Below are 24,935 nucleotides of genomic sequence, written 5' to 3'. Positions count from 1 at the left end.
TTGGACGTTTACTAATCGGAAGAAGGGCAGCCTCAATACCGGATCCATGATTGCGCTAGTAACCTGAAAATAGGCTTGCTAGCTATCAACGTATTCAACAATACCAAAAAGGTTTTTGGTTTCGTTGGTCACTGGAATACATAGCTGAACTTCAGATTCGCGTCTAATGGAAGGTTGATGGGGATATTCTACAGGAAGGGACATGGGTCATCGTAAAAGAAGAAAATGTGCCTCAGTTGTGTTGGAAAATGGGACGCATCATTCAGTTATACCCAGGAAAGGACAACTATAACCGAGTGGCTGATGTAAAAACTAGTGAAGGTGTCAAAATTGTCTCCATTGTTTCACCAAAGTGGGTGAAAAGAAATCCTAGTTCAAGTGGTTTCAGGACTTGTCTAAGATAAAATGATTTTAAAGAAATGTTTGTTTTGTTGTTCTTATGAAAGAGGGTTCCTTCAAGCGTTGGGGTTATGTTGAATTCAAAATTATGTAATTTGCTTTTTAATTTTGTTTATCTTAAACATGCGGAAGAATTCGGTCAACGTGACAACAGGGCGTTGTACGTCAAACCGGCATAGTTTACGCTTTTGCTAGACCAGTAACAATTTCGTTGCGTTATGGGTTAGATGTTCACGGCATGGGTCGCGACGTAGCGTCGCCGCAAAATGTGAGATAGAATATATATTAAGTGATCGAGAAAACGCTTGTATTATTGAAAAAACACGTGGTTAAGGTACCGTAGACGATGGCGTGGAAGGAAACAACACTTGCAGATGAGAAACATTCGAGAATGGTGTAGCAGTTTCGACACCATCGTGCGTATGGCCGAGAAAACATACACTACATAGTAAACTGACGTCAGTGACCGATTACCTACACACTGCTCAGCGTTTGGCACAAGAAGACTATTCGATAATAAACTGCAAAAATGTCCTTGTTGACTAATTTATCAAATTTTAGTGATAATTCAATTGTCGATACGGATTTCGAAAGTATGAACTCTCTTGCCTGAGTTTATTGCAGAAGCAATCGTTACCAATCGAAAATGTTAAAAATAAGAATCTGTAAGCATTATCTAAAATATCAAAATATGTGAGAAATAGAAACTCATCATAAAATTTCCTCAACAATCCAATAAATACAGCGTCTTCCATTTAAAATAGTCTCTGTCTGTCTAATTAAGTTCCGTTTTTACACAACTTTTTTATCAAGTTTTTTGCACGATTAAATGCACCCGTGTAATTTGAATCCAAAACCTTATCGGATTGCCGTGGTAAAGTTACTTTTACAAAAAACTTGGAAGAAAAAACTTAAATGGGATACACCGTTGCCAAACGAATTTAAAATGGAATGGAACCAATGGATCCAAGATGTGTCCAGTTTAAACGACTACGCTATAACTTGCTGTATTTTACCTGTCCGAAAAGAACCCGTAGAGTTACATATCTTCGCTGGCGCCAGTTCTCACGCTTATGGAGCCGTAGCATATTTAAAACCTTTGGATAATAACGATTGCATTTTTTTAATGGCCAAAAACCGAGTCGCGACATTAAACCAAAAGCTAAGTTTACCAAAGTTAGAATTAACCGCAGCCTTATGTGCAGCAAGGTTGCAGAAGTATATTATAGAAAATATCAAATTAAACACAACCAACATATTTATATGGTCGGACTCTAAGATAACTTTGTATTGGATTAATGGCAACAAATATAAGTGGAAACCATTAATTCAAAATCGGATACGAGAAATATGAAACATGAGTAAAATCATAAGGAAGTACTGCCCAGGTAGAGATAATATTGCAGACATTTTGAGTAGAGGAATTCAAGCGTCAAAATTGTTGAAAGAATCGGAACGATGGCTTCATGGACCTTCATGGTCATCTTCAAGCAAAGAAAATTGGCCAATGGACGAGCATTTTGATTTGAAGAATGAAGAGACAACAGTAGTTTCATGTTTAGCAGAAATGAGAGAGAAGGCCGATAATGAAAATAACGAAGACAAAAATATAGTAAAAGAAATATTTCCTTTGGACAAATTTAGCAGTTATGAAAAGGCTTTAAGAGTAGTAGCTTTTGTATACAGATGTTTAAATAATTCGAAGACAAAGGATAAGGAACGAAGAATTAGAGGGTACATAACAACAAAAGTAATTGAAAATGTTGAGAAGAACTAAAGAATTTAAGAAAAAATAAGGAAATTTCGAAGAAATTTGAGATATTAAAACTGGACCCATTTTTAGATGAAAATCATCTACTTGGACTAAAAGGAAGGTTACAAAAATCCAATTAAAATTACGACGAAAGACATCCTATAATTGTTCCCAAAAAATCCGAATTAGCAAAGAAATTGATTTGGAACGTGCACGAACAAATGACACACAAAGGAGTAAATTCTACACTAGCTGAAATTAGGAAAGATACTGGATAATCCAAGGAAGACAAAGAGTGAAGTCAATTATAGGACGCTGTGTTATTCGCAAAAAATTAAAAGGGAAATCGGGAATGCAGCCCTTTGCTCCGTTACCAAGAGACAGTATAACGATAGCGCAACCTTTTAAGGTGACCGGAATTGACTTTGCTGGCCCACTGTTTGTAAAAGAAGACGAACAAAAAATCAAAGAAGGAGGTGTTGTACTTTTACAAGACCAGAACAGACCGCGTTTAACCTGGAAGCTCGTGAAAGTTACTCAGACATTTCAAGGACGCAATGGAAAAGTAAGAGTTTGCGAAATAAAGACAAATACCGGTGACAAGCTGAAACGTCCAGTGCAGTGTTTATATTCATTGGAAATCGATAATTTCGCGGCCCGGAAGGATATTAAAAAACAGTAACTTCGTGACAGAGTGCTACGCGAACAAACAAAAACCGGGAACGAGACGTTAGATTGACTTTTGAACGCTTGACAACTTTTATGTGTCAGTTTCGAAGTTGTTTTACGAATTACGTATTTATTTTTCCGTCTTCCACCATTACATTTTAATATTTAAATATTAGAGAACACTTAGTAACGAATCCGGTGTTTATTTGAACGACATATCCCACATTTTGGTGCCGAAACCCATTGTTAATGGCGGTTTTTCAAATGAAAGCAAATATTACACAACCCTAACTTCCAGAATTTTAAACTTCTAACGAACGACTATAGTGAAAAACCCAGTATAATTCTATGATGACTATAATAGACTAGACTTAACATTTGATGTCATTCAAAAAACGGACGAACGCAATGAAACAAGCTTCCGTTTTCATATACTCTATTTAATAAAATTGATGAACCAATCGGAAAATTTACTGGCGTCAGTGAAGACAACGTAATTGCTGAGATCGCACGTCCTCTTGGTTGGCTCTGACACTGCTATCGACACAATTCCTTTGAGCATAAATCGTCCGTCTTTTCGCATAATGAAACCGGATCCACTGTCTCCATTGCACGGCCCTGAACCGTTGCGGGAACCTAAAGTATAACACACAAATGGTTTATTAACGCAAAGGAACAATTCAACTGTATACTAAAAAGAACGAATGCAGTTGTATTTATTCTCTAACTTAATCAAACAATGAAATCCAACGCTTCCAAAGGTCACTAATTATATGGTTTAAAGAAATCAAAGAAAATTGAATTTAAAAATAAATAATTTATGGCAACATTTAGACATATAAAACACTATCACTTCCTTTCTCATTAAGTTTTCTTTTTTCCATCAATGCTTTTGTTATGTGTGTATGAACTTATTTTTCTATTACTTCGAGCTACTTTGGATTCCACTTTTTATATTGTTTTTAGTATATTTCGTTCATCTTTCTGTTATATATTTTCTATATTTTTATTTTCCCAAAGTTTTTGCATGTCTAGTAGATCTGTGTTTGTTATTGTTCTTTTTGTTTTCAATTCATTACTTATACGTAAACGTGCCCCTACCATTTTCACTACCCACTTTAAACCTATTAAGTACTTTTACATCCGTTATTATTCCTTTCTAACTGAATGAAATGTAGTGAATCTTGCTTTTGCTTTTTCCGTTGGGACTTATCCATGTCCACTTTTGTTGGGTTTTTTTTGTTGAATATAAGTTCTTTAAGTTCTCTTTCGTTTCCGACTCCATAACCGAAATGACCTATTTTAAATTCTTCTTGGTTACGTTCTTTTACCTAGTTTCGTGTTAAAATCATTCATGACTAATGTTTGGTGGTTTTTGTTTTCTGCCAGTTCCATACAAGCCAAAGTATATATTTCACTTACAACAAAATTTTCTTTTGATAAAAGCGAAAGTCTTTTGGTTTTCTCTACAAATTATTGTATTTGTCAAATTTTTTGGTGTTTTTTTTAATTTATAGTGGCCAAGAAAAAATGACATTTTGAAATTTTTGAAAGCTATTATTTCCAAAACTATTATAGCAATTGAAAAAATATAAAGAACATTTCCTACTTGGATTTACTCGGAAACTGAAAATGTGGAAATATAAATAGTTTTACATTTGAAAAAAAAAAAAGTTAATCGCAAGTTTGAAAAAATAGATTCCGCCATATCTGTGGCGCGCTTTTGGCCCTACGTTTATATCAAAAAACTACCGTTCTGTTACTGTTTTTATTAGTGTATTTTGTAATGGAACGCCTAATATATCTAATGTGGAAATTATTAGAAAGCAGATCTCAAACTGAATCACAGAACCAGAACCCAGAATTAAAACGCCTGCTTATCTCTTAAATAATTAGAGATCCATTACCAGACACTTCATCAGAACCTGCCAAAGCAAATGAACCCGAAAGTGACTCTACACTTGCTACTATGGTCCTAACATTTAAAACATTTACTGCTTATATATCCAAAGCTCTTAAGAAATATGATGTTAAAACCAGATCTTAAATCTCTTCGTTCCATCAAAGACAAAATTCTTTCCAAAGGAGGCTGAAGGGTCTTATGGCTACGACAAATACATTCATCAGCATAATAAAACTATTGCATATAATCAATTCCTCTGGTAATGAACAATCCGAAAATCAGTTTCAGTTAAACTCTGAACAAGCAAGCAGGATATTGTCAAAGCGTTAGCAAGTTCGATTCATCCACAACCACGCAGGAGATAACCAGGAGATTTGTAAATAGTCTCTTATCTTTCTTCTAAGGATATTTATTATTTTTTTGTATTCTTTGTGCCGTTCCTTTGGCCAATAATTTCTAATATTTTAGCAATCATTCACGATTTTCTTTCTTCATTTTTTTTTCAGGCATTGTTCTTTTATTTCTTTTGTTGATGAAACAGAAAAGGACTCATGGACTAAATTTATATTAATGATGTATACAGCAGTAGTACCACACTGCTTGAATTTTGACGTTTGTCAATTCTGACGGCCATGTCAGTGAATATATTCGTGTTGGTAACTAGTTTATTAAATACTACCACCGCTCGTGCCAAATAAGTTCGTGGTAAATTGTATAAAATTTCATCATAATCTCATACGCGCTCATTTTTTCTTTAATATGTTCTTGGTATTTTTTAAGTTCAACAAACTTTTAAAATACTTTTTTTAGTTTCTGCGGTCTACTCATTACTATATTATCAACTTTCACGTACGCTCTTTTCGTTTTTTATTCAAATTCGAACTGTACTGTTCAATACTCACAGGTTAAAACTTTTTCCGTTAATTTATAAATTACACACATTTTCCTAGGATTTCAAAAACACCAACTGCTGCCACTTTGACAAATAAGTAAAATAGGCACTTGTTTATTAATGATTTATTCCAAAAGGTGCGAAAGCTTAGTACACCATTTTGTTATTATGATAAGACGAAATCTATTTTATGAATCCCAGGAAGGAGTAAATAGTTTTCTGATATATGCGATCTTAACATAAAAGCATAATTCAAAAATAAAATATTAATCTGGAATTTATAATTTATATCTTGGGTGGCTGTGAAGTAGGTCGTTACTAAAAAAGAATGTTTGTTTATAACTGAGAGTGACAGTTATCAGTTAAATATTCAGCAAAACTTACGTTATTTTCATTATATAAACTGGAATTATGTGAAATTAACCCCTGAAGGTCAGTCAAAGACAGTGATTTAAAGGCTTTATTAAAAGTAGAACAAAAAACTCAATATTTCCATAAGAAAAATATCGGAAAGCCTGAAAGAAGAGTTTATTGATGAAAAAAATATTGGTAGTATTCAAAATTAGCCCTACCACAAAATTAACGCCCAGTCATCGAGAAAAAAGGGTTGAGTTTTGCCATACAATGTTGGAAAAAATTAACGGTAATGATAATTTTTAAGAATGGTTTTTTGGGTCGTGTGATAAATCGAAAAATCAGCAGAGAATGGGCACAGACTTTCAATTTCGATAACGTTAAACTGTAAATTGTGGTATGCTATTTTAAACAACAGAATAACATATCCTCATTGCTTCGAACTTTCTTTAAACGGTAATGGTTATTTAAATTTTCTTCAGAACGAATTAAAAAACTATATGGGTGAGCTTCCATTGGAATAACTAAGGAATCTCGTCGGCACTTCCCCTCATTGTGTCGTATTTGTTAAAGACAATGATAACAGAGAGCATCTAAAAAATCTGATTTGAAAAGAAGTTCAAATTCTAATTGAAGAATATTCCCAATCTATCACTACTGTATTAGAAAGATTACGGAGAACATACATCAGATGTATTGAAGTTAAAGTTGAACAATTCCATTTATAAAACTAATTACCTACACACTATATTATACCTGCCTAAATTTAAAGTTCTAGAATATTTATTCATGTTGCGTTTAAGTTAACAAATATATCGAAAACTAATGAATTTAGCTATAGAAATGTTCTCTACTTTCTGGGAAGGCTGGATGTTTGTTGAAATTTTTTTATAGATTCGATGAAAGTTTTTTTGGCTGAAATGTGCAATCGGGGATTAATCACACGTAGTTCCCTCTGAGCCGATTTAGCACTCTTATTTGGTTTAATAAAGGATTCCAAAATTAATTATTTTTCCCTTTGCAAATAATGAATTTTATATATGATAAAAAGAGCACAGTTTTGCTAAATCTGAAACTGTCACTCGCAGTTATCAACAAACATTATGCTTTTTGGTTAGTTAAGATATAAATTGTAAATTCTAGAATATTATTTTATGTTTGAATGTTGTCATGTTAAAAGCGCATAAATCTCAAATGTTGGATATGGGTGAATCCTGCAATACCCTCGAAATATAAGACTAATTTTTGAATTTCACGTTTTCTCCCTCTTATATTTTTCAGTTTAACTTTCAACTTTTTCACCAACGTTATCAGCGCGAATAAACCTGTATAAAGTGCTGGTTCTCACTTACACGCATTACTGCATCTACCAAAATTACCTGCGCAAAAAGTCCTGTTGGACGTAATGTACTGAAACTGGATCCCGCTTCTGAGGCACTCTTCCTGGGTGACGATTGGCAAATTTATTTGCCTCGGCTCAGCAGTGCTGATGTCGCCATTTTCGTCTTTACCCCACCTGCCACACCCCGCGTGTAATTATAAGCGTTAGTTTATCCGCAAAATCTTACCCTAAAACTGTTCCTTCCTGACCAACGACTTGGCCCAGGTCCGTGGAGCCGCTCCATAAGCAAATCGGACTGACGAATTTAGTAAACTCCAAAGGCTCGCCAAGTATCAAGACCGCGATATCCGCATCCGACGTACCCGATTCGTAATCTAAAAATTTTGATTTTTTAAAATTTATTGTTTTTATTTAATGATCAAGCTTAATTGCAATACTATAGAATACGCCGCCGAAGATATAGCAGAAAATATAGTATAATTGTGCTGCGCACCTCATTGCAAACTAAATCTTATAGAAATTATCTGGGGCAAGACACAAAACGACATTAAAAAAAAAAGATATTAACTTACTGTTTGCTCAAGCCCTAGGGGAAGCGAAAAAAGAAGAGGAAAATGTAACGATTGGATCCTCGACTCGTAGTTATAACTCAAGTGGCATTTTTCTTACGACTTTCGACTAATTCTGACTTACCATTTGTTGTTGTTGTATACGTAAATGATACGTAAAATGATAGACATGTTTTACAATCACATTAGATGGTTGCCATAGGCCAACTCATAGGTTTTTGTAAAAATATTTATTTCATTTGCTTCATTGTCAGTCATGATATAATGACCTGAGCCTGATGTAACGCGTGATGGACGCCATAGGCCAACCAATTTTAAACTAATTATGTTACTCTTAGGCTTTTGTAAAATATTTGTAAAAATATCTTCTTTCACTGTCAGTCATGATATAATTACCTGGGAGTGATGTAATGTTAATCTTGGGAAACATAAATGACGAAACAACAAACTTTTCTTTTGCCTGGTATTTGGTAAAATGTAGTAGGTTTAGTTCACAATTCGGCGCCAATATGGATTCACCCAGCTTGAACTTGAAGGAAAAGTTCTACTCAAGGTCTACACCGCAGAGGGGTAAATCATTGAATTTCACTGGAACCCCCCCCCCCCCGCCAACAAAATTCATTTAAAAAATATGAAATTCTTTAAAAATCCTTTGTTTTTTCTGGATCTAAACCCATTAATTATTATATTACACTAATAAGGAACAAAAAATATTATTTTTTTCAAAGAAACTTCTTCATACAATTTATAAATCTTTTGAATTCCTCCTACGTCGGTGGTTCAACCTGTTCATTAGAGGGGGGCGGTGCTAAAGGAGGAACACGAAAATTGTCTCGGATGGCTGATGGAAGGTAAAGAGATCTGAATTAAAGTTAAAATTTCTTGGTTGTTTAGAGATTTCTATGGATTCTCTGAATTTAGTCGAATAAGATTTGATGTCCGTTTTCATGATTGTGTTCGGCAATTGCTGATGAGTTTACTTGTCGTAGTCTTAAGGGTCTTTCAGTTCTTTTAGGCTAGGATATTTTTGATCCTGTTTCTAAAACGTATTCTTGGCCGCAGATGCATAGGTACTATAAACGAAATTTTGTCTTTGATGGATCGAAAATGTTGAGAGATTTTTGGGCAAGTGGTCAATTTGGTATTAACATTATATTTCTTAATAACTTTTGATATTTGTTTGATGTTTTGAATGTAAGGTGTGCTAAGTGCAGGGTGGCATTTCGGACTCCATTTTCTTGTAGAGCAGTTGTAAGGAGTTTTAATTCTGGGTTCAGTGACTCGAGTTGAGATAGTTTCCCGGCTCTGTAACCAAGAGAGTCGATAACCAATGATTTTTGGGCCGGATAATGATGTGATAATTCATTAAGTACCGGTCTGTGTGGTAGGGATCAGGAATTTTAGACTCATGAGGGGGGACAGACTTCTTCACGGATTCTGAGAGAGTCTTAATAACAGATTTAAGGTTGCGCTCCATGGATGACGTAGATTTTTTTTTAAGTTGACGATAAGATCCGTCTTCAAAACATCACTGACCACATACAAGGGTTCTTAAGAAATATAACGTCGTACCAGATTTACCACTTGTCCAAAAATCTTTCATTCATCTTCATTCCACAAAAAAAAAATACATTACAAAAATATCAACTAGGCCCAAAGAACATCAAAAAGCCTTAAAACTACGACAAATAAAGTGATCAGCAGTTGCCAAACACAATCATATAACTGGATATCAAATCTTGTTCGATAAAATTAAAATTCTTGCATGTAATCAATCTATAGAAATCTATAAGCAACCAAACAATCTTAATCGCGACTCAGTTCTTCTCCTTTCACTAATATGGGAATTAGTCACCCGAGACCTTTAGTTCCGCCCCCTCGAACAATAAATAAGCAGGTACAGAGTAGAATGCGAGTCATTTTATAGCGAATTTACAGGAGGAATCCAAAAGATATGTAAAAAGTAAAATGCATTTTAATAAGCTTGGGCTAGGTTTTCGCATCCATAACTAGATGATGATGACTATTTTTGTTAGAATTCTATTTTTTGCTATTGCAGATTTAAGTTTCTTATTTAAGATTGAAGCTTTAATAAGTCAATGGTGATTTTAGGTGGTCTCATTGTAACAGAAGTGTTTAAAACATGTCAATATATTTGAATAAAGTCCGTTTATGTGTTTTTCTGTAATCTCTTTTACATACGCGACTAATCAAAACTGTTGGTTTTTTGATAAACCCCGCTTTAAAAAATGAAACACACCATTCTCATATGCCTACCTGGATGTACGATGATCGATTCCGGTTCAATTATTCTCTCGCCGTTGCTGGGCACCCATTTTTGGATATTCAGTTTACCCAAAATACATAGCAGCTCCTGGGGTTTGTATTTTCTTTTCTCGGTCTTGACGCAATGAGCGGCTTGAAAGAAATCACCCTAAATTAGTATCCCTTGAAATCCTTGCTGTTGGTCTTTAAACGATTTCTAAGAATAAGAAATGAAAGTGATTCTTGCATAAAATTAGTCCTAATTAGTAAATCACGGCTTCAACAGGCATTAAAGAAACACAAATTAAAGGCATATAAATTTCATTTAATGATTTCAGGAATGCTGTATTGTACCGTAAAAATTTAATTTAATATTTTTAAAGGCAAATACATATTTAAAAATTATTGAAAACAATATCGTCGAACTAGATACGTCCTTGGCGCATCGTAATAATTTATATTCGTAAAAAGGCGGAGCTTCTACTCACAATGCGAGAATTTTATTGGATTTCATTTTGTGAGGATAGCTACAAAATAAAATATATTACCGTCCAGTATCAAACAATGGCAGATTTGAGAAATGCAACTAAGACGAATAAGAACCGTGTATGAAACATGTTTAAGAAGCAATGGAGAACAATTTGAGCAACAGTTGTGATCCGATGCCATAAGAAATCAATTTAAGTTTTTTCTTTTCCGGAGAACGAAATTCATTATTTTTGTTTTTATTTTTTTAATCAGTAATGACTGATTCTATTTTAATAGGGGCCAACAATTTTCTTTGAGGTTATATAAAAAATGTTTTTTTTAGGTTTTATGTTAAAAACAAACATAGAGTTTTATTTATTTTCGAGATGCTTTTATCATACAGAGTTAACGATTTAAGAAATATATGTTTGATCTATTTCTCGAAAATAATTGCTAACTTTTTACTTACTTACAAAATCCTCCCGTATCTCAAAAATCGGATTGCCTACCAAAACTCTGCCGCATTTTGTGTTTTTTGAAAATCTGAGGCCGTCGGATAAGTAAATTATCTTGAAGACGTCTCTGTAATCGCGCACAGGCGCAAACAAATTAGTAGTTAACGTGGAAGTTAAATTCAGATAGAGGAGCTCTCTTCGATCTAAACCACCGCCGAACAAACTAGATAATAAAAGACGATCTCAAAGGTGAAGTTAGATTTTTTATTCTAAACCTAGTGAGATGGCGACGAGGTAAAAGGTAATCGCAAATCGCGATTTTTATTAAGTGTATGTCCCCGGTAAATTTAAATTGTTTTTTGTATGGTGGCATTGACGTTGAAGTGTTTCGGCGTGTAGTTTCGCCGGATTTCACCCCAAGATCGCAAGAATCGTCAAATAATTTTTAGTCTAAATATAGAAGTCTGTGGTTTTGTGCGTATAAACGGTTGCGGATCACGGGCGAAAGTTTGAAATGGGTTCTATGCTGTTTAGCCGTAAAAACAGTTGCTTGGGAGCATTACCTGAAAAGACAATAAATATAACGAGTGCAGAATGTTGGACCAGTATCAGTCTTGTCGGTTCGGAAACTTACAAATTATTAAGAGACTTATGACCAAAAGTTCCATCAGCTAGTAAAACCATTAAAAAAACAATTTAGTCCCCAAACATCTTATTGGCGCGAAAGAATTACGTTTATTTCAGCTAGACAAATAGCCAATGAAACAGGGTCCTTCCAAATTATGTTAATAGGAGGGAAAGTGAAGACAATACAACAGAAACTCAAAAACTTTATTCAATGGCTAAGCCAAATTAAACATCAAATTCATATAGAATAAATATTATCATTAATGATAAATGTACAGATCGACTAATTTTAACAATATCGGTTAAAACAAGATAACACCAATTTGTGCGGTTATGAGGGACAAAACTTTAAGATCAGGGGATTTTTTAAGTAAAACAAGTACGATTTTTCGTGAATAAGGATGGTGGAACTATCATAGTGGGACGTGACTTTCTTTGCAAATTTAAAATCGAATTAAATATTATGTTTGCAGTTACAAAATCTAGAGGCTTAGAATAATTGGTAACAAAGTATACAGATATTTTTTTATCAAAACCAGGATTAGTTTACAGTTGAAACCTAATGCGAAACATATCTTATAGACCGATTGCAGAAAAAAGCCATCATATAGAAAGTAGTGAAGAGCCAGTGGGGAAATTACAAAGCTACCATAAATAAGTACCATCAAGAGGTGAAACGCGCTATTCCAATCGCGGAGATATGTTTGCAAAGCTTCATCGAGGTGAGAGATTAAGTAAAATTGACTTGTCGCAAGCGTACGCTCAGTTCAAATATTTTTATACATATCTATATTTTTAATCACCCCAGAAAATGATGAGGAAGCCTGGAAAAAATTGGAAATGGTTTTTGCAATACTGCGGGAGGCAGGACTCACTATAAAAAAAGAAAGGTGTCTATTTTTCCAAGACTCAATAATTTTTTTGGGAGTTGTTATTAGTAAAGATGATTTTAGAAAAAGTGAAGATAAAGTTAAAGCAATAGTAAGAGCTAGTAGACCAATGGATAAAGTCCAAGTTAGGAATTTTGTAGGTTTAGTCAAATACCTTTCTACAAAATTTAGCAACTCTGTTGAGGTCTATATATAACTTATTAAAGAAAAACTCTGTATTTAGATGAACTAGAGAATGTGAGGATGCATTCATCGATATTAAATGGAGAATAACAAAGGATATCGTTCTGGTTCACTACATCCCAAGGAATCAGTTCATACCATCGCGTACACTGGTGCCCAGTGCCAAAAAAGTTTGGAAAATACTTGGTAGGGCAAATATTTGGTTTGAAAATAGATTAAAAGGGTCTTAAAGTGTTTTTAAAGAGCCGAAGAATACTGGAACGGTTTTTGGTTTCCCATGCGATTTTTGCAGGAAGGTTTCCTGTCCACTCGACGAAATCAGTCAACGGTATAAAAATGAATCTAGCTGTTATTAAACAGACCACTTCTGCGACGTCAGCGAAAACCAGTGAACAAGAAGCCATTTTAACTCCCAGTTAATGTTGCTAGTGCAGTGAGAATATGAAAGTGTAATAAAAACGGTCACCAGTCATTGCGCCAGACTCTAGAGTGAGCTGAGATAGTTCGCAGAGTGCTGAGGAGTAAGAAAAATATGGAAAGAAGCCGCAAAATATTTCTAGAGGCTGACCTGATCAGCGCTTGAAAGTGAACGAATTCAAGAAGAGACAGCGAAATGGAGAACCCAATCTCTTTCTAAAATATGTAAACGAAGTTCCTAAACTCATTGCAAAAAACTAGGCAGGCCTTTTCCAAAATGTTAGAGGATTGCGCACCAAGTTTCAGCTTCTCTTACTCCCAATATGATATTTTAGTCTTCAATAAAACGTGGCTAAATGATGATATAGACAGTGCAGAACTACAGATGTTTTACTACAATATACCGCAAGGAAAGATCTGCAGAAACCTTTGAGAGGGGAGGTGGGGTTCTAATAGGGGTCTGTAAGACTTGTATCTTATAAGTAAAGTTTTACCAGCACCGAAAAGCAGTGAACATTTATTTATTGAAATCAATCTGTTAAGAACCTATTAGTTTTCGTTGCTATATGTGAAACCCCGCTATGTGTGAACACGCCAGAGTCACGTGACTATCATGCATCAATCACGATCCAAGTGCGTGCCAGACCGTTTGTGCAGCCGAAGGGATGCCGCCCAGCGCGCCAGTACCGAACTGACCACCACAAGGGAAAGTGCGTTTGACGGTACGAGAGCAAGATACAGTCCACACACGAAGGTGTATAGAGGTTCTATACATTTTTTGGTCCATTCGATCGGATTTTTGGACAGAAACAAGAATTTCTTGGCTATTCATTCGGATTCACGGTTCATTGAACGGATTCGGTTAGTCAATTGGTTTTTTCAAGAGTCTTCACATCCAGCAGCGTATCCTGGACAAGCATTTGAAGTTGTATTCAGTCGGGTGAGAGATTGTTGTCGCAACGATAAAAACAAACTCGCCGTCGGACAGCAAAATCAAGGTAACCTCGTTGCATGCAGAAAACTGTCGCCGTCGGAACTGTTTCATCGCGTTGTGCGTTCGCGTTACGGACAATCGGAAAAAGTGCCAAAGTTTTCCGTTTTCTAAGACAAACTGACGATCGACTGCGTATAGTTATTTGCGTCCATTCATTCATTGTTCATCAACGTTTTCCAAACAAAATTGTACATTTCATCCAAAGATCGTTGAATTTTTTTGTAAAAAGGAGTTCCAATCGTAAAGAAATTTGCCAATTTACATTTGGAAAAACTGCAAATGCAATTTTGGTGTAAATTTAATTCAAAGAGTCATTTACGTTGCATTAGGATCGAGATTTCAGTGCATCTCAGTGATATCGAGTTCGCAAAATTCTGAAAATAATTCATTGTTGATTTGATTTTAAAAATTTCAAAAAATGCCAGCAAAAAGAAAATCAAAAAACCCAAATATGCAAAGCGACTTCCCAGATACCGAAGATGGTGAAGTAAATGCTCGAATTCAAATTTTGGTAAGAAAACGGGCTAGCATAAAAAGCAGGTTAACGCGTTTTTCAAATTATTTTCATGCCGCGAAAACTGAAAATCCTAATCGAGCGACACTACTCGAAATTGAATTACGCTTGAAAGAAATTGAATCGAATTTACTTTCGGAATTTTCTGAAATTCAGTTTGAACTTGAGGGCTTAAATTCGAATGATTTCACGGAATCTGAGTTGGAAAAATTTGAGTTTTCGTATTTTGCTTTAATTTCGGAAGCAAAACAGTTCATTTCATGGCACAATGATTTCAACAGAAATTCAACGGAAGATGAAACTCATTCGAGCACATCCATCATTGCCAATGTTCCTCAAAATTCAAATTTTCACCGGAAACCACATGCGAAATTTCCTACCATTGAACTGCCAAAGTTTTCGGGTCAATATGAGCGATGGCAAGAATTTCGAGATACTTTCGTCTCACTTGTACACAAAAGTGAATATCTTGATTCTATCGAAAAATTCCATTACCTGAAAGCTTCACTAGAAGGGCCAGCAGTTCAGTGTATCCAATCCATTGATATTTCCTCCGAAAATTATGATGTAGCGTGGGACATTTTATGTCAGCGTTTCGAGAACAAGCCTTTGTTGGTTCACAATCACATTAAGGCTCTTTTCAACATTCATGATATTAAATCTGATTCGTCAAATTCTTTTAGAAATTTAGTCGATATCATTTCAAAAAACATGCGTTCACTTGAAAATTTAGGAATAAAAACTCAGTTTTGGGATCCTTTGATCATATTTTTGATAACAAGCAAATTAGATGTCGATACGATAAGAGAATGGGAACAGCTAGAGTTCAATGAGGAACTGCCCACCTTATCAGAATTAAAATCATTTCTTTCAAATCGCGCTGATTTTCTTGACAAAGTTTCAATGCACAAAGGAAAACCAAAGAAAGCATTTTATTCCTCTCATGAAAAGAAGACATTTGCATGTTATCATTGCAAAGAACAGCATTCCATTTTTCAATGTCCGAAGTTTCTAGCACTGTCCATTGACCAACGATATAAAACAGTTCAATCTTTAAAATTGTGCCCCAATTGCTTACACAGTGGGCATCCTGTTGAAAAGTGTCGTTCAGGTCACTGCAGGCAGTGTAATCAAAAACACAACTCGCTATTGCATCAAGCTGAATCGGAAAAGGAATCGATTACTTCTTCTGATTCAAAACCCGAATCATCGAAAACTCCTATTCAAGGTAAGGTAACATTACACAATTCCTACCCCGAAAGCCAAGTTTTGCTTGCCACCGCGGTAGTTGAAGTATTTGATTCTGATGGTGAAAAACATTTATGCAGAGCACTTCTTGATAGTGCTTCAATGTCCAACTTTATTACTTCAGAATTTGTTAACAAGTTAGGTATCGAAAAACACAAATTCAATTCCTCAATTTTAGGCATTGGTCAAAGCAATTCCAGCATAAAACACTCATGCATTGTCAAATTCAAATCCTGTTATTCCAAGTTTTCAAGACAACTAACTTGTTTAGTTATCCCACAAATTACAGGTGAATTACCGAATTGCTATTTCGATCCCATCCAGTTAGAAATACCATCCCACTGTCAGTTAGCCGATCCTAAATTTCATGAACCAGGTCAAGTGGATCTTCTAATTGGCGCAGATACATTTTGGGATTTACTTGATAATGAAAAGATATCTCTCGGGTCACACAAGCCTATTCTACATAACAGTAGATTAGGATGGTTCATTTCTGGTCCGTTAGGCATTTCCACCCCAAATCATTCTTTCTGTCATCTCTCCACTTTAGATGTTCAAAAGCAGTTAGCCAAGTTTTGGGAAATCGAAGAGTTGTCAAGTGAGCCGATCCTGTCGGATGAGGAATTTCAAGCCGAAAAACACTTCTCTGATAATTTTAAGCGCGGTTCAAATGGTAGATTCACTGTAGCCATTCCACTTAAGAAATCATCAGAAGTTTTAGGGGATTCCAAGTTACAGGCAACAAACCAATTCTTGCAGCTGGAACGCAAACTTTCGAAAAATCCCAAATTAAAGGCCATGTACACAGATTTTATGACCGAATACCACGATCTAGGCCACATGTCAATTTTTGCTTCATCCAATTCCAAACCTAGATACTATTCACCACACCATGGCGTTCTAAAGGAGGATAGCTCTACTACGAAACTTAGAGTAGTCTTTAACAGCTCAGCTCCCTCTTCATCAGGTGTATCCTACAATTCTATCCAGATGGTTGGGCCTGTGGTACAAGATGATCTGGTTTCCATCATGCTAAGATTTCGGCAACACCAGTATGTAATTTCTGCAGACATCTGTAAAATGTACCGACAAATATTAGTCCAAGAGGAGTATCATCCTTTGCAGCTTATTCTATGGAGAGCAGATCCCATGGATGAACTTCAAACTTTCTCTCTTAATACTGTGACTTATGGTACGGCAAGTGCTCCTTTTCTAGCCACACGCTGCTTAAAACAGTTAGCTATCGAATACGAATCATTGAATCCTCATGCATCTCGAGTCATCAGTAAGGATTTCTACGTCGATGATCTGCTATTTGGAGCTGACAGTTTCGAAGAGGCAGTACATTTGTGTCAGGACGTTTCATCAATCTTAAAATTATGCAAAATAAAGTCTTCCAAGGGACATCACAAACCTTTAACAATCTTCGAACTCCGTCATGCAAAGGAAGTTTTAACCAAGTTGTCTCAACGCGAAAGCTTTTCAAGGGAAATACATGAATTTTCAAAGTTAAATCAGGTTTCCTCAAGAAGCAGACTTCTTAGTTTGACCCCTTTTCTTGACGATGGTCTAATTCGTGTAGGAGGTAGACTTAAACATTCATTATACCCATTTCATAAAAGGCACAAAGCACTTTTATGTTCAAAACATCATTTTACCTACTTGTTATTTAGGTACGAACACAAAGTCCTTCTGCATTGCGGCCCACAATTACTTCTCTCCCATATCAGGGAAACTTTCTGGCCAGTCGCAGGTAGAAATCTTGCCAAGCGCATTGTAAGAGAATGCATTGTGTGCTTTCGATTTAATCCCACTATTCCGACTCCAATAATGGGTAATCTTCCAGAGGCGCGAATTTCACCAAGGCCACCTTTTTCAGACACAGGCATTGATTACGCCGGCCCTTTCCAAATAAAAGATCGCAAGGGACGCGGATGTAAAATACAAAAATGCTATCTCGCACTTTTTATTTGTTTGACTAGCAAGGCAGTTCATCTCGAACTTGTCACTGAATTGTCAACACAAGCCTTTCTAGAGACATTTCAACGGTTCATAGCTCGCAGGGGTAGACCAACCAATATATATACTGACAATGGTACCAACTTTAAGGGGGCTAGTAATCAGTTGAAAGAATTGGGCGATTTTTTAAGAAACAACTCAGATTCTGTAAAAAATCAGTGCGGATTGGACTTAAACATACAGTGGCATTTTATAGCAGCCTACTCGCCTCACCACGGAGGTCTCTGGGAGGCAGGAGTGAAATCAGCGAAGCATCACATCAAAAGAATACTATCTAATGTCCTTTTAACATTTGAAAGTTTTTACACAGTTCTCACGCAGATAGAGGCCGTAATGAATTCTCGACCTCTAACGCCACTCTTTTCTGACCCAAACGACCTAGGGGTGTTAACTCCAGCTCATCTATTAATTGGTCGTTCACTTCAATCAATTTCCTATCCAAATGTACAGGATATTCCTTTGAATCGTCTTTCTCACTTTGAACAATTGGAAGTTCTTAAACAACACTTTTGGAAAAGATGGACGAAGGAATATATTGGTCAATTACAAGAAAGAGTTAAATGGAAAAAGAATCAGCATAATCTTGTAGTTGGTACAATGGTTTTAGTTCGCGATGACAATTTACCCCCGTTCAAATGGCGGCTAGGGCGTATAGTTGAACTTCATCCAGGTAGTGACAATATTGTGCGCGTCGTTTCAGTCAAGACCACATCGGGAGTGATAAAACGCGCTGTCCTAAAGTTGTGTCCGCTTCCAATTACTGACCTTTAAATTACATTTTTCATTTTTCTACCTGTCACTTTGTCATCATGTTTAAGTTTCATTTGACCATTGTAATAAGTGTTTAGTTTGAACTTTCTCATTTTGAAACAACTTACATTCTTTCAAGGCGGGGGGCATGTTAAGAACCTATTAGTTTTCGTTGCTATATGTGAACCCCGCTATGTGTGAACACGCCAGAGTCACGTGACTATCATGCATCAATCACGATCCAAGTGCGTGCCAGACCGTTTGTGCAGCCGAAGGGATGCCGCCCAGCGCGCCAGTACCGAACTGACCACCACAAGGGAAAGTGCGTTTGACGGTACGAGAGCAAGATACAGTCCACACACGAAGGTGTATAGAGGTTCTATACACAATCTGAAAAGCAACAAATTTATACTGCCTACAGCACCGGAGTGTTCCTTTCAAAATAATGCAGAATTTGGACAAAATCTGGAAAGGCTGGTTGAAGAATACTCTAGTGATAAGTTGTGCGCCCTAGGCGATTTCAAGCTGCCTACCAGTTGGTTGACCAAGGAAGAATTATCCTAAGTTGCAATCCCTCTGGCCGGAAGCACGCAGAGTTAGATCGAATCCACTAATCTTACCTATGCTTCTACCACAACCTCTTTCAGATAAACTCAGTCAGGAACGTTAACGACAACCTTCTGGACCTAGTGTTCGCACAGGATGGCGGAATGTTAATAGTTGAGGCGAATAGTGCTCTACTGCCAATAGACTTTTATCACCTATCACCTTTTCCTTGCAATGATTTTAAATCAATGGACTTGGGTACACTGACTGAGTTATTGTGGCAGTTCGAATGGCACAAGTTATTTTTTACCAAAACACTTGAGGATATTATCAACGTTTCCATATTTACGTTCCATTAAAAAAGTTTTCGGTTAAGAAGTGTCAAGAAGTTTCCAGTTCGGTTTTCTATATATATATATATATATATATATATATATATATATATATATATATATATATATATATATATATATATATAATGATGACACTATATTCCGGGATATCATCCACTGTTTAAGAAATTAGAAATCCTTCAGTCAAATTCCAAAAAATCAGGACAAGTGCCAAATACAAACCGAAGCAGTACAGTTCATAATATTTCAGCATACCATCTTTCCGATACAGAAGTCAGCGTACTGAATAAAGGATTTAACTATGCAATAGCTCCAAAAAGAGTACCCGTAGAATAGATCGTTTCCAACGTCGAAGCAAGTCTTTCCACCATAGACGAACAAGATGCGGAATTAATTAGGCAAGATGTCGCCAGAGTCTTAAGACAGTCAAAACCACCGCAACCAAACTTAAGCAGAGAAGAAATGCAAGCCTTAAGGAATCTAAACAAAAACGAAGATATTCTAATAATGCCAGCAGACAAAGGAAATGCCACTGTCGTCATGAATACGTTGGATTATAATGCAAAATTGGAGGATATCTTGAACGACCCAATATACAAGCTAGTCACCAGAGAACCTACGACATATTTGGAAAAAACAACTAAGTTCAAAATTCTCGATTCATCAATAAACGAGGATACAAAGAAGAAACTTATTCCGAGGGAAAAATCGAGTCGTTGCCCAAAATTCTACGGGCTCCCAAAGATCCATAAGGACGGGGTTCCCCTGCGTCCAATCGTAAGCGCCTTTAACTCACCATTATACAAGCTGGAAAAACATCTGGCCAGTGCACTTCAGCCCATAGTGGAAAAGGCAGATTCCTATGTTAAAATCTCAGAACATTTCACTCAGATTTTAGGTTCTCTCAGGATGGACAAGGACGATATTATGGCAAGTTTCGATGTCAAATCCCTCTACCCGAGCATTCCAGTAGAAGAGACACTCTTGCTTATAGAAGAAAACGAAGATCTTCCGCCGTACATAATAGATCTGTCAAGACATTGCCTGAAAAACGCTTACTTTATGTACAACGGGAAAATTTACCGACAAATAGATGGAGCAGCAATGGGATCATCTCTCTCACCTGTGATTGCCAACCTCTTCATGATTTACTTCGAAAAGAAAGCAATAGAGAAGGCAAATCTGAAGCCAAAGCTATGGACAAGATACGTTGATGACGTATTTGTTGTATGGCCTTTTGGCAAGGAGGAGCTTTTGAAATTCCTAGATCATCTGAATTCCATTCACCCGAGGATTCAATTTACAATAGAACTTGAAGAGGATAACAGTCTGTCCTTTTTAGATGTGCACATCACAAGGACCGAAGATGGACATTTGGAACACACTGTCTATAGAAAACCAACACACACTAATACATATCTGAACGCTAAATCTCATCACCACCCATCACAGATACAGGCAGTGGCAAATACATTAATTGCTCGGTCCTTCAGGCTCACAAACGAGAGGAACAGAGATGAGGAACTGAAAAAAATTAGTACCTGTCTTCGACAAAACGGATACCAAAGGCGCATCATCAGCAATGCAATCGGTAAACAACAACAGCCTTAGAAGAGAGTGCTGGACGAGACCCAACGAAGATCGATCGCTGTCCTGCCATACATCAAAGGGGTTACTGACAAAATCGGCCGAATATTACGGAAACACGACATATCAACGGCATACAAACCTGATCATACCATCGGAGCAATACTAAGAAACCCAAAACAAAAAATTACTCTGGAAAACCAAGGAGTTTACAGTGTAGCATGCGGATCGTGCAGCCTCACGTATGTGGGACAGACCAACAGAAGGATTTCAGCCAGGCTCGAGGAACATCGTTTAGCCATAAGAAACAAACAAACAACATCTGCTTTGTTTCAGCACCAACATCAGACAGGCCATAAAATTGATTTCGGTACTTGCAAACAAATAGCTAATATTCCTGATTTTAAGACTAGGAATATATATATATATATATATATATATATATATATATATATATATATATATATATATATATATATATATATATATATATATATATATATATATATATATATATATATATATATATATATATATATATATATATATATATATATATATATATATATATATATATATATATATATATATATATATATATAAACCAATGTTTTTTATTTGCTTTTTGATTGATGATTTTTTGTATAAAATAAAGTATGTACAAGGATGGAATAATAGTTTTAGTGATTTCCGGTCAAGACCTCCATTAAAAGTTAAATTAAATGACCCAGAATTAGAAGTCAAAGGAGAAAACTTCAATTTCGTTGAGTTGAGCATATTTGTAAAAAAAAGGATGAGTCATTTCAGCAACTAAAAAGTTGGGCAAGGTCGTATATGTAATAGCGGGGAATCGGACATTGAGGGGATTGTATCCAGATGTGTACCTTGTTTGCAGATTAGGCAAAGTCTACCTAAAACTCCATTAACACCATGGGATCCCCCTAAGTATGGAAAAGAATTCATATAGATTTTTTGAAATTTAACAACATGGTAAGTATTCAATAATTCATCAAAGGAATAAAATATCTGAGCAGAATACAGAAGAAATATTTTCGATGTTTGGAATATCCAAAGTGGGTGTTTCTGATAATGGTTTACCAGTTGTCGAACAAAAAAAAAACAATATTTTTTAAGAAAAATGGAATGAAATTGGTAACAATTTCGGTGGGTTATAGCCAAAGAACAGACAGGCAGTAAACTCAGTGAAAGCAAAGCAAAGCAAAGCAAAGCAGTGAAAGCAAAATTGAAAGCTGCATTATCGGATCCTAAAAACAAGAAATTGGATACCTCAGTTCTGAATGCCAGATTTCTTTTTTTTTTAAATAGAAATGCAGTATAGTATGACCAAACAAGCTGCAGCTGTGCTTCTCTGCATGATCATAACAATATCGTTATTATCATTATCATTTCTTATTTAGGTAATTTTCTGTTTTATTAGAATACTTCAAAAAATCGAAGTGCGAATATAAAGTACGTAAACTCTGACATGTATTTTTGAAATCTTTATAATTATTTAGGCTGTATCTGTAAGAATTATTGATTCTGTTGTCAAGACGATTGTTCTTCAGTTGCTTGACATCAGTCTTATTAATTTGGTGTTTAAAATATCCGAGCATTGTTATTCTAAAAAAGAATGCAGATATGCATTTTATATATGGTTTAGCTTCATAGGTGGCTGTGAAGTAAGTCATCACCAAAAGACAAAATGTTTGTTTATAGCTGACAGTGGCAAGTACAGATTTAGCTCCTTTTATCATATATAAAATGCCCTATTCGCAGAGAAAAAAACAATAATTTTTAGAAACGTTTGTTAAACCAAATAAGGATAAAAACTGATGGTGATTTAAGGACTTACTAAAAGTTGAAGAAAATTCTAATATTTCCATAAGAAAAATATTAGAAAGCCCGAAAGAAAAGTTTATTGATAACAAAATAGATCACACGGGAAGATTCAAACTAGTCTCAAAAAAATCATTATTGAAGGCATTCGAAATTAGGCGTAATATAATATTAATGCCCAAAAAAAGTTAAGCTTTGTCATACAATGTTCGAAAACATTAACGGAAATTATGCTTATTTAAAAAATGTTTTTTGGGCCGACGAGTCATTGTTTTCAACCCGTGTTATGATAAATGAAAAAACAGCAGATAGATGTCCAGGGTAATAGATCCTCATTTTTTAGTTAATTTAAACGGTAATGTTGGATGGAAAATAAAATGGCTATCCAACAGTCCTGACCTGACCCCGACGGATGCATTTTTATGGGGAACTCTTAAACGATCGTGTAAACGCAAATACCATCGAACACCGTTTTAGAAAGATTACGGAGAACACACCTCAGATGTATTGAAGAAATTGGGGAACTAGTTGAATACTTCGGTGAAAGTTTTTTATTGTCTGAAAAGTTAAATCGAGGGTTAATTACATGTAGCCCTCTTATTTGGTTTAATAAACATTTCCAAAATACATTATTTTTCCCTCTGCGAATAAGCCGTTTTATATATGATGAAAGGAGCATAGTTTTGCTAAATCTGTACTAGTCACTGTCAGTTACAAACATTTTGTTGTTTGGTGACGATCTACTTCACAGCTACCTAAGATATTAATTATAAAATCTAGAATATTATTTTATTTTTGAATGTTGCTAATATGTTAAAAGCGCATATATCACAGAATTTTTAGGGGTTTTTATTAATCTTACAGGGTGTTAAAAATATATAACTTTTATTTTTGAGTGGTTTCTGCAACATCCTATTTTTTTGAATAATTTTTTTCCCAAACGTTAAACAAACAAATTAAAGGGCGGGAGGGCATTATCAATAATCGCCCGGTACATAGTACCATTCTTGACTCACCTGTCACAATATGTCTGTCGGAAATAAGAGATCCGCTGCAAATATAGTTGAGTCCTGTAGCCTTCACGACGAATATCGCCACCAGCCAAGGGTAGGCGCCCCTGGGAACCCGATTTCCGTTAACAATGAGAGAATTGGTCGCGATGGGACGACCACAAACATCGCCATACTTTGTTTTGTTATTGTTGAAACTGAAATGACATGGAACCGATTTTTGAATAAACTCGTGTACGGCACAAAGAAAATTAAATACTCGATATAGGTTATATAGGAAAGTCAATGCAGGGTAAACCGAAGAGCTAAGATACCACCGTAATTCCTTTTATAGTTCTAATTTATCTTTGTTTATTGTAAAGGCATTAGGTATCAGATGTAATTATTAACAGTTATTACAGTTCAAAATGGGTACAAAATGAAATATGTATATATTGGTATACTGGGTGTCAAAAACGAGTCTTTATATATATATATATATATATATATATATATATATATATATATATATATATATATATATATATATATATATATATATATATATATATATATATATATATATATATATATATATATATATATATATATATATATATATATATATATATATATATATATATATATATATATATATATATATATATATATATATATATATATATATATATATATATATATATATATATATTCTCACGTATTGATTCACGGATGGAAAAATGTGATGACACTATATTCCGGGATATCATCCGTTCGCTCGTTGAACTCCGACTGGAATCCTGCATCCGACTGGAATCCTGCAAATCTTGCATCCGACTGGAATCCTGCAGACGTTTCGCCAAAATCTCACTTGGCATCTTCAATGCTCGCGCTCCGAGTTCGAAGTGTT

General features: G+C 35.4%; 1 protein-coding gene across 2 annotated transcripts in view; it reads right to left on the bottom strand.

The window, feature by feature from the left end:
- Positions 1-3,246: 3,246 nt before the first annotated feature.
- Positions 3,247-24,935, bottom strand: part of LOC132706839 (serine protease gd-like) — a 38,187-nt gene continuing 16,498 nt past the window's right edge. For both annotated transcript variants that reach the window (XM_060678420.1, XM_060678421.1), the window contains 5 exons: positions 24,053-24,243; positions 10,159-10,299; positions 7,539-7,686; positions 7,350-7,486; positions 3,247-3,457 (listed from right to left, as the gene is read on the bottom strand). In XM_060678420.1, the coding sequence (XP_060534403.1) occupies positions 3,258-3,457; positions 7,350-7,486; positions 7,539-7,686; positions 10,159-10,299; positions 24,053-24,243 (817 nt within the window). In that variant the 3' untranslated portion in view covers positions 3,247-3,257. The remainder of the gene's footprint in view (positions 3,458-7,349; positions 7,487-7,538; positions 7,687-10,158; positions 10,300-24,052; positions 24,244-24,935) is intronic.

This window comes from Cylas formicarius, unplaced genomic scaffold (genome assembly GCF_029955315.1).
Source record: "Cylas formicarius isolate icCylForm1 unplaced genomic scaffold, icCylForm1.1 PGA_scaffold_8__14_contigs__length_24414737, whole genome shotgun sequence".
Taxonomy (NCBI): Eukaryota; Metazoa; Arthropoda; class Insecta; order Coleoptera; family Brentidae; genus Cylas; species Cylas formicarius.
The sequence above is the reverse complement of the archived record's forward strand: the minus strand, read 5'-3'. Positions and strand labels throughout refer to the sequence as shown.